Below are 20,140 nucleotides of genomic sequence, written 5' to 3'. Positions count from 1 at the left end.
TAATGACTGAGTTATAATATTTACACCACCAAGGAAACCAAGCAGTGTAACTTGTTTTACAGTAGGCTATATGGCATTGCAGAGTAAATATCATAAGTGTAGTGCTTACCTAGTTTGATAAATAACAAGGGACAATTCAATAAAGAAGAGAATGGGAACCTGACATAAGTTCTATAGTCTGTGCCTCCATCTGCTGGTGATAGAGGGAAATTACTAGAGATTCTCTTATTAAAGGAGGGGCCATATGATGTAAGTAAGCAAGCCGTGTCGTGTGGGTAAAGTAAAGGTTGATCTTCTGGCATTAATTTAATTTTGTTATATTTATTTAAAAATAACAAGAATCTATAAGATTCTTTCGTGATTACACAATGTATTATTCAGTTTTACCGAGGTGCTTACAGAAGACGCAAAATCTCTCCACCAATGGGACCATTACGTCTGAATTTGTCTAGCCAATAGAAGCACGTGAAGAAAAAACCCGGCAGCTTTTTGATGACGTAGGTGACCAGAAGCTCAAAACCGCGTGAAAATGGTAAGTGTTGTTATTTAGCAGTAACCTACAATGTTTACCACCTTTAAAACGTATACAAATTTTGCATAGACCAAATAAATCCTTTTTCAATATGTAACTTTATTTTGTTTAATGTTCACCACCGTTGGCGTGGAATTAATAATCACCGCAGCCTGCTAATGGCTAACTCTCCGAATAGCCCAATAAACCTGTCCAGTCTCAAGAAAATTATTATTCTTTTAATGAAATCCCTATTAGAAGCAACTGTGATTTACATCTGATATTTTACATTAATGTATGTGTTTGTATTTTATGTGGTCGAATAGTGTTCGATAATTTAGAGCTGGTTTAATTTGCTTTCAGTGTTTGCAATTTGATGGATTCTCGCATTGTCTGACAGTATATTTCACAGGTTTAATCACATTTTAATATCGTTTAATCAATCCTTGTTCTTCATCTGAGAACATAATTTGAATGTAACATTCAAACATTTAATTCCTCAGCTCTTCTACTCGTTCTTCAAGTCCTTGGTCGGCAAAGATGTTGTGGTGGAGCTCAAGAATGACTTGAGGTAAGCGCTTTCTTTTTATGCGGGTCATACTTTTAAAATATAATACGTGCACAGTGTAATGTGGCTGGAATTGGAAACAATTACATTCTGTTTTTCAACTTTGCAGCATTTGTGGAACATTACACTCAGTTGATCAGGTATGGCAGCAAACCCTGCTTTGTTGAAATCTAAGCAATTATTGTGTGATTTTTAAAATTAAACCTGTTCTCCCTTCACAGTATTTGAACATCAAACTGACAGATATCAGTGTCACTGATCCAGAGAAATATCCGCACATGGTGAGAACTTGTCAAGTGTGTTGTTTGTTATAGATTAGGAAGTGTTGTGTGGGAGTGCACAATATTTAAACCACATAATCAGTCAATAGATTGAAAAAAGAAGTAATTATATGGCATAAATCTGTTCTGTGCCTGGAACCTCAGGCACTTTAGTCTGTCAAGAATGAAATGTAATATTGAGTTTCAGCAGGTGCTCAACTGATGAACACTTTTAGGAGAACTACATCTGTAGAAATTACTCTAATATTTTGTATTGTTTTAGTTGTCGGTGAAGAACTGCTTTATCCGTGGATCGGTGGTGCGGTATGTACAGCTTCCTGCGGATGAAGTGGACACACAGCTTCTACAGGATGCTGCACGCAAAGAAGCTATGCAACAGAAACAATAATGCGTTTCCATTTGAGAAAAGGTTGTTTTGTTGGACTGTTCAAACGCATCATCTATGGAGTTTTGTAGGTTAAATATAATTTTTTTTTACCTTAAACTTTATGTAAAGTTTTTTTTGTTGTAATTTTCCTTTTTACCTCTCTTGTCATGAGGCCCATTGTTGAGAGGGTGTGACATTTTTCAGTTAGTGGTTGTGTGCTTTGTAATGAAGGTTCTGCATTCTTTGTTTTCAGGCCTAATGATACAGTAATAAAGTATTTTCTTTCATCGCCTCCTTTTTGATGAAAAAGCTTGTTTATCATTTCTTTTTAGTTCAGCCATTGGGAAACTGTTTTTTGGTGGTCGGTGGATAAGATGGGCTACAGAACAATTCTCTTATGACATTTCTTACTATTAAATAGTTTCTACCTAAATCTGTTAATCATTATGTACTGTACATACAAGTAAGGTAAAAATATATTACAGCATTTGGATATAGCAGGGCGTTGTTTCATTTTAAACCTTATGAAAAATATTGTATGGCGAAAGTACTGATTACAAGATTTTTGGAATATTGATATTTAAACAGTCTCAAATTAAGACTGTTAGCAGTCTATCACTGCAGGTGTTGTAAGTAAAGTCACGATTTAATTTAAGGAATATTGCAGTATTTATTATAATGATTTATCTGTGCACATCATTATTTATTTATTTAAATGCATGTACTGGTAATCTTGGATTTTTTTTATTGGTAACATACATAATCAATGCCAGGGGTAAATACAATTGAGTACAATTACAGGTTACAAAATCAGGAAAATAATTATCATAAAAATGACAGTGACCGTTTTAAGGGCTAGAGAATGTTTTAAAAGTGTCCAGGTACGATTTAAGTTCCTTACAAAAAATGAAAAAGTAGGGCTTAGCACCCTGGAATTTACATTTGTGTAAGAAAAAATCCCCTAGAAGAATAAATAAGTTTACCAAAAAATATATTGGTCCTTAACATATTTATCAAAATTGTGCTGACCAAATAAAACATCTTTGTAAAACAAAGAAAAACTCTGTTATGAAAATTTGCGTACAAAGATAAATCCTTCCAAAACTTTTTTATGTGCATTCCCAAAACAGATGACAGATAGATTCGTCTTCAGCACCGAAAAAGGAATAATCTTGAATTAAAATAAGTAACTTCCCTTCCCACTTACTTTGATGACGTGTTCCCTGGCGCGAGAGCCGAACACCTGTCACAGCAAACTATTACAACAATTCCCGATGGATTACATCAAATCCCGCCCTACATTTTTTATTGCCTAAGTAGCTGTTTTTCACTCAGATGTACGCCACAAAAGGGAAGAAAAAACGCGATCGTTTCATGAATGCCGAAGGATTTGTTAATTAGCTCACCAATGAACTTGAAATCTGTTAATTTGGGTGAACCGTGTGAACCAAGACAAATTGCTACCCAGCCGTTTGTTAATTTTCCATTTTAGGCCTTGCTGACACGCTCGCGGGTCACTCTTAAATTACACAGATACAGAGTTTAATTAGAATGGTAGGTGTGATTTTCATAATTTCCATAAAGTTGTCTATGGTTATTTTAATACCTTTTGTGATCTCTAGAAAGTATTTTAATCATCATAGGTGCGTTCCGATTCATGTCGAGCTCACCAGATTCAGAACGCTCCCATGATGTCCACAACATAGGCCTACGTTTTGAAACTGTTTTTAAGTGTGAAAAATAAGTAGTCTTACGACGATAAATTTGTCAATTTCAGGTGTCTGTTAGTGTTTCTACTACTTCTACTACATGGCATCTGACAAGCACAATGGGTCAATGAAGTCATGAATTGTATCGATTTCGTACCAAGAATTCCAGACAAGTTCAATTAGTGTTCATCTGTGTTTTTAGGAGAACTACATGAATGAGTGCTTCGACATGGAGGAGTGTTGCTCTGAACGGAATCACAGCAAAGTAAGTTGAGAGAAAGACCTAGTATAAGCCATCAATTATGCAACGGTTAAAAAAAGTTTTAAGAACGATAAGTGACCAATTCAGTTTTTCATTGTTTTATCATTTAGATGGACGATCGCATTGGTAAAGGTTCTGCTCTGAACTCTATACTCCAAGAGCTGTTTGAAGAAAAGGTAGGATTGTAAAGAAAGAGGCTTTTAGTTCCCTCTTTTTGTGTGTAATCGATCAGTTTTTGAATCTGTGTTTTTAGATTTCTACTCAGAAGAAAAATCACTGGATACTTGGCTCCGAGGACCTCAATGACACCCTTGTTCATGATTTTGAGCTAGAAGAAGCAGCATGAGCTTTGCATCCGTGCCTGCATGGTTGTGCATTCACCTGTGAATAAAAGTTGCAGGTGAAAGTTCAGTTTTTTAAAATGACTTTAGCTAATAGTAAACTGTTGTAAATAAAGGACATAAAAAGTGTTCTGTTCTTGTGCTTATTACTGAAGAACCAGAACAGCTAAGCTACTTAAAATTCTATTAGTGAGAAAACCCTCTGTCGCTTGTAGTAAACTGTTTGACAATTCAGTTTACTATGTGAGTGTAAAGGCTTGACTATTTGTGAGGGCCAAAGTGTCCTCGCCATTCAACCGGTCCTTAAACATATAGTGAAAACTGTTGAACGGTAACTAGTGACTTGGACCTCGCTAGATTTGTTTTGGGGTTGGATTAGGTGATAGAAAATAGGATAAACCTGGTATAAAAACTATGGTAGTTTATTAGATGTCCTTACTTTGTGAAACAAGTGTCTGTGTACCTATGTCATTTTGGGGACACTGAGGTTTAGTTAAGTATAAAGGTATTTACTCTGTATAAACTACAGAAGTCAATGGAAATTCCCCACCATGGTAGAAAAACGTGCATGTGTTGCATTCTGGGCTATATTGTTGCTTTTTTGTTTTATTGGTTTTTAAGAAGGAAGCAAAAGAACCTCAGACCTGTTCCAGAGTAACACAAGAGGATCTAATACCTTTGGTTTGTAATGGATAGTTTTCTGATCCCTCCCCCCAATCTGTCATAATGACTTTGTTGAAAGCTTACATTATATGATCTTCTGTTGAACTGACTAAATTAGCTTCTTTATAAATTGACATCTGTCTGTATGATGTGTACATTATAGGTCTGAGCATTAGTTGTGGAGTCAAACATTTTGGTAATGTTTTATTTATATATATATATATCAGCATGTTGAAGTGGTGTAAATCTGGTTGTGGTGTTTTAGATGGAGCTGTTTGTCACCTGTTTACTGTGAATCCGTACTGGTGCAACTTAAAGCAAATGTCTGTGGAAAAACAAACTAGCCCAACTGTTTTGTAGTGTTACACTCCTACTGGGGTTAGTGAATTCTTTCATAGTACTCTAGTCCTGTAAAAGGAATTGATACTACAGAGGTGTGGAGCTTCCAGTGTTGCTTTTCACTACCCTAAGCTTGTGGTGATTTGGTTCCGTGCGTATTGTCTCGACTCTCTAACAATTCGGTCTTTGTTGTAGCATGCAAGCTTTCCCATAATGCTACGCTTTTTTAAAATATATGAAAAAAAAAAGGGAAATGTTAATGATTAAATTGTCAAGAGAATAGTGAATGCACTTGAAACTTGGCGTTAAAGTTTAGGATATGACCCTGACAAAGGTCTTCATTGTCCTTCACTTTCATGTTGCCTTGAATATTAAATAAATAGGCTATACACAAGTGTTAGACATAGAAATCCAATACTTTTATTTTACATTCATACATCTATATTTTACAATAAGCTTAATGCATTTTTTTTATTTAAAAAAAGCCCAATCTCAAAACAAGTCCTGAAGATGTATAGCTCACGCAATGATTTGCATTTTTTTTTCTTAAAGTGTGTGAAAAGCATTTATAAAGCACACGCGCGCACACACACACACACACACACAGTCACATTGTCCTTCTATCACACGTTCTCGCATGTCTACACACTCAAAAAGGAAAAAAAAAGGACACATGTTGCCCTTCAGTTGTACCTTAGTAGAGCTGGGCTGAATGAAAATAAATTCAGACACCATTGAGAAAGGCACCTTGAGTACACAGTGTATAACACAGACAAAAAGAAAATAAAGACAATAGTATAACCTTTTACTGTAGCTTCTAGAACAACAAAACTGTAAACCTTCACTTGCCAAAAGAAATAAAAAGTCACGTTTTTATACAAATACATCTGAAGTAAAATATCTCCTTGGTCATAACATAGCAGTACCTTTTTTTATTTTTATTATTATCATTATTATTATTACTTTTGAATGCATATGTTACCATGTAATTCCAAATCGGCTCTGCCAGCAGAGAGCAATCTTGATGTAAAGTAATTACACTTTCACAATATTTATGCAGTTTCCTACATAGTAAAAGTTTATCAGTGGCAACCCACCTCATGCATGTTTTCCATTTGAGAGAGCAGCCATCATTCTCAAAAGTATACGACAAAAACCAAGTAAGATATTCAATGCTATAGTCACAGTTAGGAGTTCCTCTTACAAGACAGAGGTTGTTCCAACATAGTGTAACCTGTACATTTATATATAAAAATCTATAGACACACAATTCTTTGCTTTGCGAGAAATGTGTTTGACTTAAAATATTCCAACCTCGATCAAAATCCCCAATACCTTCAGAAAAGTATGTTTTTTTTCCATTAGAAAATACTGTATTTTCAAAAACCAGATTTAAATGTTTTACATTCCATCCTTCCAACAAAATAAAGCTTTTTATAACTCAAATTGTAAAAACACTCCCAACATTAATATATATTTATATGTAAATATAAACAATAAAGTGACTACAAGAGATCATATTGTGGTTCTATGTTCAAATGTAGAGGAAACCCGTTTAGACTGGCATTTCATGCCAGTTTTTTTTCCTTCTTGTCCGATTAACACAGTGTGGCACTAACATTTTGAATGATTGTACAAGTCAGGTCATATAATGCCATGGTCAGGTCTGCCCCAAAGTGCCTGCTCAGCATGCCTTTGTCAAGTCAGTCGGTAGGTCTGTCGAGGACATGCGATATTGGATTTTGGTGTTGGTGATCGCGCCATGCTTCTGCCGGAGGTGTAACCGCAGTTGACTCTTGTGGCGAAAATGCAAGTTGCATTTCTCACACTGAAAAACAAATGCAAGAACAGAATTTAGGACGAGAACGAATGCTTTGCACTTTATAGATCTAGTTATGAGATGGCTGTACGTATTCTTACATGATAGGGCTTTTCTCCTGTGTGTATTCGCAGGTGGCTTTTAAGTGTCTGCAAATGGCGGAAACGAGTGCCACAGATCTCACATGGATATGGCTTCTCTCCGGTATGAATCAGAACGTGAGCCCGAAGGTGAGCAACCTGTGCAAAAAAAGGTTATGTTATAACTTATTCTTTTAAATCTCTTTTTGTCGGTTTCTACAATTGACTAGCTTGAAGCACTCACCTGCACAAATCTAGCGCCGCATGTCTCACACTTGTATGGCTTTTCTCCTGAGTGAATCCGTGTGTGGGTTTTGAGGTTTGCTGGTCTGTTGAACTGAGCCCCGCAAATATTGCATCTATATGGTTTCTCTCCTGCAGCGCAAATGGAAAAGAGGTTAAGCAAAATATTTAACGTCAAAGCCAAAATTACATATGTATTAGCAGCTGTTTATTTTTACCGGTGTGAACTGTTTTATGACTGGCAAGGTTTCCCTTGTAGCGGAATGCTGCTTGGCAACGGTCACATTTGTATGGCTTGTCGCTGTGGACCTGAAGCGTGTGGCGTTTCAAGGCTTCCTCCTCTGCAAACTTGGAGTCGCATTCATTACAGAAGTAGGTTCCATTTTCTGTGAGGCAAAGGAGTAATGGTTTTAGGTTGGTTTTGGAAGACACAAACAGGTTCTTAGGAAACCATTTAGAAGAATATCTTACCACAGCTGGAATCAGAGTACTCTGAGTGCATCTCAGACATCTCCTCGGCCAGACGTGAGGCCGACGTGTTGGGACAGATGTCAGAGTGCTGTGGAGACTGGGAGCCGCAGGACGAGCATTTTAAATGGCTCATATAGAGAGAAGAGTGGCTGTCGCTGTTCCTCTGCGATCCCTCCAGAGTTCTGATGAGGAGAACGCCACATTTTAGGTCTTTATGCAGAGGAATTCACTCTAAATTTTATAGGATACTGAATGAATTTCACACATTCCTGCTAAGAGGTAAATCCTCTGTGTGCTTTAAGAGGATTGGAATGGATGAAGAAATTCAATCTGGCTTTGTGGAGGTGGTGGGTGGAGAACAGTTATAAAAAAATTGTCACAAACCGGCAGTTCTAAACTTCACTGCATTTGGAAACGAGATCTTCTAATCGGTTTCTGTACACATACTACAGGATGACACCTTAAAAGAGTTTCAGATTTCCTTTAAAACAAAACTCACCTGTTGATGATGTTGTTCAGGCGACTGGCCTGAGGCACAGTGAAGTCTTCGCCTTGCTCGCTAATCTTTGTCGTTGCCTTCGAGTCGGGATGTTCAGAGTCAACATGGTGAAGGAAAGCAGACAAGCCCGGCCTCGGTGGGGAGTGCATTTCAGGGTCACGAGGATTGGTCTCCTCCTCCTTGGAGCTTTGATTGAGCACAATGAACTTGTACTTCTTCCAGTTGCGAGCTTTAGGGTCTTGTGTAGCTTGCGAGGTTGGAGGTTGCAAGGCCTGTGCGAGGGCGGCGTTTTTGCTGCTGCTTGACTCTGTTGGGGAATTGGGCTGGCAGTCTGATTTGAGTGGACTCTGGGGGCTGCTCATCAATGTTTTGCGTCCATTGGAGGATATGCCCATAGAGTAGTGTTGGTGGCTCAAATGTTCCTCTGCCAGGGAACTCTGCTCTTTCCCAGTCTCCCTCTGCTGCTCTTGGGCCAAACTGGTAAAGCCATGTTTCCTGGAGCTCATCCCGATCGAATGAACCACTCCCTCCAAGGTCTCCTGCTTCATTTCCGCATCTCTTCCCAGCTCCCTTGAGGAGTATGAGCCTACGTGGCAAGCGGTTGAGCTCCCGACGGTGGCACTGCGGGAGAAGTCGGCCAGCACTGTGTTGTTACCGTCGACCGGAGAGCAGTGTTTGTGATGGATGATGCCTCCCTTTGAAAAGTCAGAGAAATTGTTCTTGGTGTCTGTAAGCTTGCAAAGAGGAAAGGGGAAACCCTGCATGGGAAACTGGCTGTACAGGTATGAGCTGTTGGGAGCGTTGACCCCGTTAAACATGCAGACGCCATAGGGTCTCCCATCTCTGAAAGTTGCTGCCCGTCCAGAGACGTTATCCATCACCTCGTGGGGTCTGTAACTGTGAACGTCTTGAGGTAAAAGCAGGGGGCTGACCAGAAAGTCCTCTCTGGGAAGTTTGATGGAGGAGTCACTGCATGGAATGTTAAATAGTTGTTTGAGAGAAAACAGAGTTCTTTAATTTGCTCAATATTCCCATTTAGCATTCAGTATTTTTAAGCACTAAGGGGTCATTTATGAACAAAGCAAAATATACCTGGACTTGATGAATCTGTGGCAGGTGTCAACAACATGGTCCATCTGCAAGTAGATGGCTGTGTTCATGATGGCCATGATGAGGCTCTCCTTCAGTGCGAGACGTGAAGTGTACATAAACTCCAGAAGGATTGCGAAACCCTCTGGGTCAACTTTTGGGTCCAGACTGATGGCGTTCAGGTTACATTTGTGTGAATCAGTAAAGATTGAGTAAAAGAGCCCACTGTGAAGAAATTATTTTAGTTTTAGTCACACTTTAACATTTTTCCACCATAGGCAAGCATGTAACAGAAATACAAATAGCCTTCAAATGCACCTGCATGCCATAAGGACCGTTTTGTGTGCTCGAAACTGTTGTCTATTGACCAGAATCGTGACATCTGTGAGGATATCTCTGCTGCGCAGTCGGTTCAGGTTGAGCAGAACATCACTTGCATGACGCGTGAATTGGATGCAGCTGTCGGCTGCACAAGCCATTTTTTCAAGATCTGTTGGGAAACACAATGCACTATGAATAATGTAATCACTGCTCACTGAACAACGTGCTAAAATCAGAAAAGTTGGGTATTATTCCAACATCACAGGAATCTTTAAAGCTTATATTAGCCGTTAGAAACTTTAGAAACAAAGGCATTGCTGTTGTTCTTTGCTTTTTTAGGGAGGTATGTCAAAACATCTATTAAGAATATAGCTTTAATCCGGTTATGCATCAAAAAAATTGTCAATGCGTACCTCCTCTGCTTTTCCTCTGACAAAGGAACACAAAAGGAGACGTTATGGAGAATGACAGCCTCAGTTGCCATTCACTTTGATTGCAACTTTTTTTGCATACAATGAAAGTGAATGGTGACTGAGGCTGTCATTCTGCCTGACAACTCCTTTTGTGTTCCACTGAAGAAAGTGAGCCATTAGGGTTTGGAACAACACAAGGGTGAGTAAATGATGACAGACTTATAATTTTTGGGTGAACTATCCCTTTAATCTGAAAATCAATTACATTTATAGTCATCTCTCTTTGTCCGATAGGTGGCGACAAATGATGAAAATATTTAGTTAGAGATCTGACGTCCATCCACGTGCAGTAATTTTGTCACGTCTGAGAATTTATTTTTCAGCCTACCTAAAATTCTCTTTTATGTTTTATCTGACCACATTTATAGGAACCTTGATTAAGTTTTCACAGCTAAAATGAACTATCGGAAAATGCATATTTATCATATTACAGTTCACTGAAGTGTGCATTTGCACAGCTTTTGCCTTCTGAAGGCGATTTTTTTTTTCTTTCCCTGCGATTTTAAAGTCTTTATGTGTGGACGAGAATGAACTCGAATGAGTCATGGGAAAATTAGGCTGTTTATTGCAACACTGTGAACCGATACACTTCACAATGGGTGAAATAACATACAAAGTGGAATAGACAACAAACACAAACCAAGAATGATGTTAATACTATAGAAGAGTTTATTTTTTTAATAGATTAATTTAGAGACAACACATTCTGCTCTTCTACGTTCAGACATTGAACGCATCACCTCAGACGGTTTTCACAGTCACACCTGGCGCCTTGACACAAATATATAGTTTCACTGGACGCCTTTAAATAGTTAGGCGAACATTTCTCACATGTTGAACATTCAGTATTAGAGATTCTGTTTCCATTTGAGACTACATAACATCAATACCCCAGACCGCGCGCTGTCGTGATGCCAAAGCAGTTGCTCTTGTGTGAGGAGGTAAAACACCCATGACCGGGAAAGGGATCTGGATTTTAACCACTAGACAAACAAATAAATATTCGACACAGAAACCACAACACCTGAATACACCAGCTCTTTACAACGTTTATAAAAATATATTCTATTGATCAGAACTTTTGTAGCCACTCTGATTGCACGTTCTACTTTTACTTTTGTTGTTTAGAGTATCAGAAGTTTTGCGTCCACGAGATGTCACCCAGTGACCGTTCTGGAGTTCAGCGGCACTAAACGACAACACCTGCAACTCGCACATCAAGTCATATTTGGCAATTTCGCACGCATTTAGCGGTCTTAAATCACTAAGAGCGTATAAACAGAACGTCAACGAACACCGAGAAGTGTCGTATGGCAGAGCGCACGCGCTTGCTGTTGAGCTCTTACAGATCTCGCATTCTTACTGTTTACATCTAAATTATTACATCTTATTTAACACTTTTACTCTTTGTAACGCCAGTAAATGTGCTCACTCCAGGAATAGAGTCCGATCCAAAACAGCGGCAAGATTTATGAGCCACTGCTCAATGCCAAACAACATTTTTTTAACCACTTTAAATATAGTCGATGTCTTTTCACACCGGTCTTATCCATTTGCATCTCTACATCTTTCTATGTTGTTGCATTTCTGACGAGAACATTACAACTTACTTTATAAATGAAACGCAACACATTGGCGACAAATCACAAATATAGACAAGAAACATGACTAGAGAGAACTTGTGCAGGTCTGTTATGCTCGTGCTGCTACAAAGTGACTGCGAACCGAACGATGTAAACTTTTCTATTGCATCTCTACCGCCATACGCTGACGGATCTTGTAACATTTCAAAATTATCTGCTAGCCTACTTTTAAAAAATATATACTGATCGCCTGTGCACTTAAGAAAAAAACCCCAAAAACAACAATGGCAATATCAGTGAATGACAGTAATAAGCAAATAACATCAACGACTATACAACTAATCAGAAACCATCTCTAAGCTTAGGATGTGATTTATATCAGCACACACACACACTGAAAACACAATGTATACAGCTTTTGGCACAAGACAACAAAACCAAAGACGTCAAGAGAAAGAGCGAGCGTGAGTGCAAACTATGCCAAGTTACTTTTAAAATATGCGCCGAGAAAAGGAGTGAAATCGTCGGATGTTTTCGTTAACGCTTTTATCTTTGGGTTTAACCACGCAGTGCACAACCTTTACTTAATTATATTACCCCCCATGTGCTATTTAGTCAACTTTGTAAGCGGTCTTGTTTGGTCGCTTGGGCAAAAAAAAAAAAAAAAAAAACACAAAAAAAAAACGCGCACCGCGTCTAAATGTTCAACCCTCTGCTGCACGTCCTATTTACGACCCCACTGTTCCGCAGTGAAGACTGACAGAGCAGTCTGGTTCAGTTTATGCAGGACGACCTGAACTGTCAAAAGCATTTTCACCAGACAGACCCACTACATAAACACTCCGCTCTAGAAACTGTCCACAAAAACACCTTCAAATCAGCCGAGATAAACATTTAACCATAAAATCCAATAAAACATCCTAATGAACATGTGTGAGTAATGGCAACAGCGCGCCAGAAGGAAAAGAATGTAAAAAAATCACCTGGTAGTGCTTTCCTAGAAACTTCTTGCATCACCACTTCTAAGAACCCCAGTTCTAAGAATCAGGAGAGCTCAATTCTCGGAATTTGAGCTGGCGACCATACCATTTTTAGAGGACAGGGGTGTGTAATATTTTGCTTATAGTTTGTATTTCTTTAGTTATCGTCAATAATTTAATTTCATACAATTGCACTTCAGTAGTAAACTACAGTTTTTCTAAATTCGATGTTTAAAATGTAAATGAAAGAATCATATTTCCGTTACGATTGAGAAAAATAGTTGCATTCAATGTTTAATTCCTCCTATATGATGGACGCGTCCAGACAGAGACGGTCACGTGGCCAGAGAAAGTGGCTTACGTACGTTGTCTCTTTAGCCCAACCTCAAAATACTCAGAACTAATTTGCTATTCCATGACATAAGCAAAGTGTCCATTCGTTGCCTTTCCCTGTATTAAACCCACGGCCATAACCTAGTCTTTACAGAACATATCTGGATCTCTCTTATTCACACGGACACAGTTTTTTTTATTGTGTTTTTTTTTATCTCTAAGTGATCCTATTATGTTACCTCTTCAAATCTGTGGACCTGCTGGCCAGTGTGCACAAGGGTTTGTTTGACCGGGATTATGAACATTGAGACATTGTGCTTGAATACTGGTTTAACTGGAATGTCGTTAATTTGTTAGAAAATGTAAACTTTGATTCTAACGTTAACTGCTTTGTTCTCGTCGTGGTGTATCTGTGTATAAGCGATATGCTACTAATGAACTACCCCCTAGTAACGGTTATTTCGCAAATAACGTCGATTAATGTGTTTAGGTGTTGTCTTGTGCTTTAGAGGAATATTGATAAATATTTGTTAAAGTCATTATATTTTGGAATTGTGCAGTATTAATGATTTAATTGTCAGTTGGCGGTAAAGCTTACTGCACCGTTGCGCGAGCACTTGTCTCGTGAAGATGCCAGTGACAGGCAACAACTGACTGACGAATTAATTACTCCGCATTACTGCTATGCTCTTGGAGCCGCGCTTTCTATACTATTTGTTGCCGCATTCTCTACTGGTAAAGTAACGTTATCCAAATCCGCCACGACGAAGCTCAGAGAAGACAGCAGCACACAAAAACAGTTCGTACAAACACTTGTTGTTTATGCACACGAATATGTTATTTTTGCTTCATGATACGTAATCGTGGTGTGTCCAATTTATTTTTATGCGTTAACCTATTACGGTATTACGTTGTAGCTACTTAATAATGTTCTGAGCAAAAGTTGAATACAATTTTGTAAACTACTGTTATAAAGTGTCGAAACTTCTATAAACTGGTAACTTGAACACGTCCATTGAAATGAAGCTGCAAATACCGAAATGTCAGCTCTCACCGATTAACTTCAGGCCTCCGTTCATTAAAGCCTTAAGGTCACACATAATATTTAAAAAAAGCATTTTAGTATTTTGTTTACGTAGAGACAGTGCTGCAAAAATGGTGAAGGATAATTTTAAATTATTTGAAAATAACACATGGGCTTTAAAACGCTCTGCATATTTTGACATCTTGGTCGTTACTCTTCAAAGTTTCACTCGTTTTCTTTTTGTAAAGTTAGCTATTATTATTATTAATGCTATTATATGGACATGGTTTATTCTGTGATCTGAATAAAAGAGAAAGTGTTTTTTAAATAATCATCTGTCATTAAGCATAAGGAGACGGCATGGCTGTTTGGTATTTTGCATGCGTGTCTCGCGTTTTTTTCTTCTTTTCTTCACTAACCGCGTTCAGTCAATGCTGGTACAAACGCACGTCTGGCGTCGTGTTTTTCATCCAACTTGCAGAAAGCACTCGAAAGTGTCTGTGTGTAGTCTCTTTAAAAGTCTAGGACGTTCCCCGAGTTCTCACTTTCAGGTAGCCTACAGCAGTAGTTTCTGCAGTATTCCTTGAGACACTATATAATTCCATTAGAGTACGTTTACCTGATAAAAAAAGTAGTTAATTTGACCCATTGGATATAATGGATCAGCAGCGTCAGTTGTTCAAAATACAGCTAACACTGGCATAGAGAGCACTATCTTCGATGTTTGCGTGAGAAATAAAGACGTAATGTTCTGTTTTTAGCACTCATTTTTAACATTAGCCTATATTTTAGCAAATAGCTTATATCGTCTGTGATTTATTAGACACACTGATTATATAGACATTCTGGCTTTCAGGTGATTTATTATCATAAGTTTAAGTGCTAAGCAGTACTGTTCAACAACATGAACTTAATATGTGAATATTCCCTGGGGCAGTTTATAATCTCACTTTGTTATTGACACTGCAATTAATTATATTAGTAATATAGACTATAACAGACTCTGGAATGCAAGGAACTTTACCGCTGGGTTGTAAATTTTTGACTGGCTCGTAGTCTTTGGAATCTGTTTTGCTCTTCACGTTTTCACATTTCAGGCCTGTTTGCAGCACAGCACAGGGAGTATGTTTTGAGATGATGTCCACCATGCTTCATGGTGTATCAGCATGAGTTTACATTAGAGTCATAGAGTAGATTGCTTGTTAAATTGTTACTGTGGAAAAACTATCAACATTAACTGCTTAGAACAAGTTATATACTTTTAAAACCCTTTTCTTGCTCCACATTGATTTTTTTCTACAAAGTGTGTATAATAACCAAATGTTATATATTTGTTAAATTCGTGGAATTCATGTAGATCCATAATGAAGAAGAAAATAATATATATATATATATATATATATATATATATATATATATATATTTCTAAATATTGATGTCAAGACTTTGATTTGCTTACTAGTTCTTTTGTGGCATATACATGTGTGGACATCAATCTACTGAGATGTGAATGCATAATCAGAAAATATGAGCTGAATAGTGAATGTGGGAGTAAGAACGTAACCACGTTTGTTCTCATACTTCTGTAAAGCTAACTGTAACTGGACAACTCTGAACTACTACTTTTTACATAACTATCACCTATATTTTTAAGCTTGAGCAGTCAAGGGAAATGTCATCAGGAACATCTGTTGTTTTTTGTGTGTATTAAGTAGTTCCTTTGTACCGGGGGAATGCAACATGAACTTGTTTCATAGTGCATAACCAAATACTGTTGTAAAAAGGATGATGGGAAGAACAAATTAAGCCACTTACTAACTGGATCTCTTAAGTCTTGATTACTTAATTCACTTTGCATTTACTTTTTGGTTTGAAGTGTGGACTTCTGAGTGATTTGACTTTCTGACATGCTTACCTGGGTAACTTCGTTTGTGGCTCCAGCTGGGGGGAGCTGGTCCGTTCTCCCTTGAGCCATTTATACCCTGACACAGAAGGAGCATCTGTTGGGCTGTGGTGGAAAAAGGAAGAATATCAGTGCACATGTTTCTCCCCTGACAGATCAAATGCTTTGGTCTGGATTTAGTTGGCGTTTCCGTACTTTTTGCAGCTTTAATATTCTGCTGATTATTTGTCATCATAAGAAAAAAAAGAAAAGAAAAAAAAGGATTTTTCAGGCTTAATGATTGTCATGAAGACCAAACACACACATTATTAATTGATTTTTAAGACCTCATTTTTGTGTTGTTGTTTACCTGTTTCTTAGGCCCATGCACATTCATGTATGCAGTTTATATTTCAACAAAAAAGGACACTCCTAATAAATTTATGCAACACTGCAGAAAATGTATAATAAATATATTTAATAAAAAGAAAAAAATGTCTGTACTTGAAAAATATATATTTTTGTGATTATCGTTCTTCCTGCTATTTTATCTTTTTGGGTTTTATTAGTCTTGACTCATGCTTTGCACAGCAAGTGAGTGATTTTAATTTTTTTTGTAATTCAGCTGAATAGCAACAGTGTCAGCATTGCACTCTTTGGCTACGTGAAATGGTGGAACGTCAACAGAAAAAAAAATCAAAAACAGCTGAACTCTTGTGACACCATAGCATGACTCAAAGGAAGAAGATCTCGCAAAGGAGTGAGATGGAGATCAAATCAAGAAAGTGAAAAAGTGACAGAACCTGACATTTAGTTTTCCTTTCTTACTCTTGGAGTTTTGTTTCAAAACAAGGACTATTAAAAAAGTTTTGACTTCAGTCCACTATGAATTTTCACCTAATATACTTAAGTAATATAACAAAAATATGTTATAATGATTTCCATTACACGAGAGTAGATGTTAAAACTTCATGCTGATTTGTACTCTGCTTTCGCCAAGATAAGCAAAACTCAGACGTAGCTTTACAGTAACCTATGCTTCACCCATTTACGCTTCTCTCCATATGGTGGTGTGACTCCCCTTCTGTCCGGCGTTAACGACTGCAGTGTACTTGGCGCGTCAGCACACATGACGGCTGCAACTACAGTGTGGTCTCCCTAGTGGACCAGCGCGACAACCGTCTGGATTGAGCCAAGTAGGGGACATCTCTAGGGTCTTCAAGTGGGCATAATACTCAGAGAGAGATGGATATATATATATATATATATATATATATATATATATATATATATATATATATATATATATATACACGTATACACACACATATACAAAGAATATTGAAATCTGTTCCCGTGATCGTCAATGTGCTTTTACTCTAACAACATGTAACGTTCACTAAGTTTTGCTCATTAATATACAGTCATATTCAAGACATCTCAAAAGAATCTTAGATGTTTACCTCATAATTACCCCTGAAAGAAATTTGTCGCTATTGTTGAAGTTTACAAGACAGGAAAACATGTTCCAAAAATAGTTTTGCCTCTGTGCTACCTTGGCTAGTTATACCCCGGATTGTGTGGGCTGATTTTTTAGAGCAGAGGTGGAACAGACATACAAGATGGAACGCCTCTATACTTTCTTGTGAAGATCATGCCTAGGCAGTCATAATAGAAGCATAAAGCGAAAGCATGAATATATTTGACCTTCTCGTGACAGCCCACAATGTAAAATTTAATTTCAACAACCCACATAAAAAGCATTTAGTGTTGTGAAGAGGCAGAAGTCACTTACTTTACTCAGTTTAATACTGATTGACCTACATTGTTATTTTGGCCTGAGGAGAAAATTGAATCAACGTAATAAATTGATTTTTTTCTGACCCACTAATATATTTTACCAGCTTTGATTCAAGTGTGTTAGAGAACATATAATTTAATCTTGTTCACTCTTTGAATTCATGTTGGTTTCATATAGTTTATAAAAACATTTATACCAAATTACAGACCTAAAAAATTCACGTGGTGTTACCAAAGTCATAGCATATTCACCTTAACCCACCCTAAAGTCAAATTATCAACTCACGGTCAGGAACGGAGCATAGAAACAGTTTTGTTAAATTTTTTTTTTTTTTTTTAAAGATTATGCCAAACTACTTGAGGTTTTCTTTTCAAGAATTTGAAAAAAAATAAAAAAATAATAATAATTTTAGCACAGAAATCAATAATTGTATGTATAAAATGCATTTGAAAGTGTTCACGAATAAATGAATAGTTATAATAAAACAAAGAAAAGCATGCCATTGACCCATTATTTTAGTGTATAGTTATGGAAAAAAGGATTCACCCTGAACTGAGGAAGGGGATTTGAGGTTTTCTGCCAAATTATGTTGGTAATTATTTACAGCATCACTTGGATACTTTTTTCAACCTTCACATAAAACAAAAAAAAAAATCTTTCCTTAATGGAATCACACGGATATCCACCCATCTGGATCCGGCGCCCCACTAAAAACACCCCAGGTGTTCGTGATCCAACAGGGGAAAGTCTCTTAAATAGTTAAGGCCCTCCTTCACAACAACCACCGATTCAGCACTGCCAAACAAAGAGCATGTTGAGCTTCAAAACAAAGAGCAGCGTCAACTTTATTTCAATCCACTGGAGGGTTGTTTAAGGCCCTCCGATGTGGTTTTGCATAACGCACGGCCATTAAAGCATCCAGGAGTTTGTAGAGAAATGTGTAATTTAGCATGGCCCCCTGCAGTGCCCAACCACATGCACATGAGATAATTACTGCAAAACCTTGGCAAACTTTTAGCCAACGAATTCCACACAAAAATAAATGACCCACTTAGAAAAGCTGGATTAGGTAGGGGAGACTTGATCAATACTCTGTGGTAAATGAACGGTTAGCAGCTACTGAGCAACAGGCTCACAAGACACATTGTTAGGGTGACATCATTGGGTTGTTCCCAGGCCACTTTGTGAGTGATTTCAGTTTGTGTTAGAAAGGGAAATGAGCTAGTGATGGTAAGATTACCAAGACCTATCCTTCAATACGAGAGACTTCAGTTAGAAGTATTCCAGTCAGTTAGAACAGTAATCAGTGTTACTAGCAGTGCCCGTCTGTTCTGCTCCAACTTTTACTTGCAAGTTGTAAAACTAGCGTACGATGCTGAATAGGCACGATGTGCTGCCCATTTTCATTAGTCTGAGCGCCGGAAACTGCCCCACAGTCTTTTCTACGTGAGCGGCAAATTTTTACCCCCATCTGATAGCAACTTTTTTGTTTTTTAATTTTTTTTGCCAGCTTCAGCCTTCATTGTCAGCGAAGTCTTGAGCCAACCGTGTTCATCAGAGGAATGATGCAACGGAGCTGTAACACGGTGCGGATCCGCTGTTAGCAAGTGCACCAAGGTCCTCTTAGTTCTTTAATACGAAAAGACTGCTTTTGGGTTGTGAATAAAAATTCTAAAGGAAGCCTTTTCTTTTCTAAATTTCCATAGAGAATAGAAGACATGTCACATCGATAACCACTTTTTAAGATCAGCAATTTAAGGCTTAGTTCTTACTGGTATCACACTTTACTTTATAATACATTACTTTACTCATTAATACACACACACACACACACACACACACACACACACACACACACACACACACACACACATACACACACATTTTTTCCATAAATTATATTTACAGTAATTTATAAAGTAATATATGCTTTACTGTTGCAACATGACATGCTGTAATATGAGTAATATTTAGAGTCGTGACACTGATGTAATGTGTGATTACAATATAGTATCTCTTTGAATGAATGTGCTTTTGTACAATCATTGAATGCCCTCTGCGCTATGCTCAATGATGCAGGTGGTTATTTTGGTATATTGGACTATTATTGGTATTATGTTACAAATATACATTTTAATACATTTTCATAATCCAAGTTGTAAAAATGTATATAATCTGTAAACCAAGATCTTAATCGACTGTACTGAAAGAAGATTGGCAGATTCCTGTCTGTGATGAAAGAAACCCTGAAGTGTCGGTACTGTTATCATTCACTCTTGTATCTGTTTGACTTCACGCTTGGCTCACAAAGCCATGACAACCACACGGGTCTCCATAAGATGTAAATATGGCTTATTTACAGTTATTTGATAACATTTCTCCAAGTAATTTCAACACAAGCCACAATTACAAATATTGCTCAGATGAACTTATACTTTACTGACATTTATAACAGATATTGAAAAAGAGCGTGAGATTTGAACTTTGTCGTATTAGGATGA

At 37.5% G+C, this 20,140-nt stretch overlaps 3 protein-coding genes and 1 long non-coding RNA gene across 5 annotated transcripts in view; 3 read left to right on the top strand and 1 right to left on the bottom strand.

The window, feature by feature from the left end:
* Positions 1-448: 448 nt before the first annotated feature.
* Positions 449-2,036, top strand: smx5. The gene is made up of 5 exons (XM_077198850.1): positions 449-532; positions 1,015-1,082; positions 1,189-1,219; positions 1,301-1,360; positions 1,623-2,036. Exons 1-5 carry the CDS (start codon positions 530-532, stop codon positions 1,746-1,748), a joined length of 288 nt encoding a protein of 95 aa, XP_077054965.1. The 5' UTR covers positions 449-529; the 3' UTR covers positions 1,749-2,036.
* A 1,113-nt stretch (positions 2,037-3,149) lies between these two features.
* Positions 3,150-4,168, top strand: LOC143706662 (uncharacterized). Its single transcript, XR_013193009.1, has 4 exons — positions 3,150-3,281; positions 3,639-3,701; positions 3,809-3,874; positions 3,952-4,168. It is a non-coding gene; the product is annotated as an uncharacterized LOC143706662 (long non-coding RNA).
* Positions 3,974-20,140, top strand: part of lpp (LIM domain containing preferred translocation partner in lipoma) — a 258,449-nt gene continuing 242,282 nt past the window's right edge. Inside the window, exons 1-2 of the mRNA XM_077198834.1 lie at positions 3,974-4,098; positions 6,995-7,090. The gene's annotated coding sequence lies outside the window, so the exon portion shown is untranslated. The remainder of the gene's footprint in view (positions 4,099-6,994; positions 7,091-20,140) is intronic.
* Positions 5,439-12,669, bottom strand: bcl6aa (BCL6A transcription repressor a). Of its 2 annotated transcripts, none has more exons than XM_077198810.1 (9): positions 12,603-12,669; positions 9,561-9,732; positions 9,246-9,467; positions 8,154-9,122; positions 7,655-7,836; positions 7,402-7,569; positions 7,185-7,315; positions 6,962-7,099; positions 5,439-6,869 (listed from the first exon to the last, which is right to left on the bottom strand). In XM_077198810.1, the coding sequence occupies exons 1-9, from the start codon at positions 12,631-12,633 to the stop codon at positions 6,726-6,728; spliced, it is 2,157 nt and encodes a 718-aa protein (XP_077054925.1). In that variant the 5' UTR covers positions 12,634-12,669; the 3' UTR covers positions 5,439-6,725. The 2 variants fall into 2 exon arrangements, with proteins under 2 accessions (XP_077054925.1, XP_077054926.1); XM_077198811.1 differs by lacking the exon at positions 12,603-12,669 and adding an exon at positions 10,927-11,060.

This window comes from Siphateles boraxobius, unplaced genomic scaffold, assembly GCF_051911475.1.
Source record: "Siphateles boraxobius isolate OS27281-9 unplaced genomic scaffold, OSU_SipBor_1 41, whole genome shotgun sequence".
Classification (NCBI taxonomy): Eukaryota; Metazoa; Chordata; class Actinopteri; order Cypriniformes; family Leuciscidae; genus Siphateles; species Siphateles boraxobius.
This window is presented reverse-complemented; position numbering and strand designations above follow the sequence as displayed.

What these genes read in the sequence shown, in the direction of transcription:
- bcl6aa (XM_077198811.1), bottom strand. Translation starts at nt 10,990, where the DNA reads ATGGGTGTTTTACCTCCTCACACAAGAGCAACTGCTTTGGCATCACGA. An exon ending in CACAGATTCATCAAGTCCAG is followed by an intron (nt 9,123 to 9,245) that starts GTATATTTTGCT and finishes CATTCCATGCAG; the next exon opens with TGACTCCTCCATCAAACTTC. An exon ending in GTACTCTGATTCCAGCTGTG is followed by an intron (nt 7,570 to 7,654) that starts GTAAGATATTCT and finishes TTTGCCTCACAG; the next exon opens with AAAATGGAACCTACTTCTGT.
- smx5 (XM_077198850.1), top strand. An exon ending in GAGCTCAAGAATGACTTGAG is followed by an intron (nt 1,083 to 1,188) that starts GTAAGCGCTTTC and finishes TCAACTTTGCAG; the next exon opens with CATTTGTGGAACATTACACT. An exon ending in CAGAGAAATATCCGCACATG is followed by an intron (nt 1,361 to 1,622) that starts GTGAGAACTTGT and finishes GTATTGTTTTAG; the next exon opens with TTGTCGGTGAAGAACTGCTT.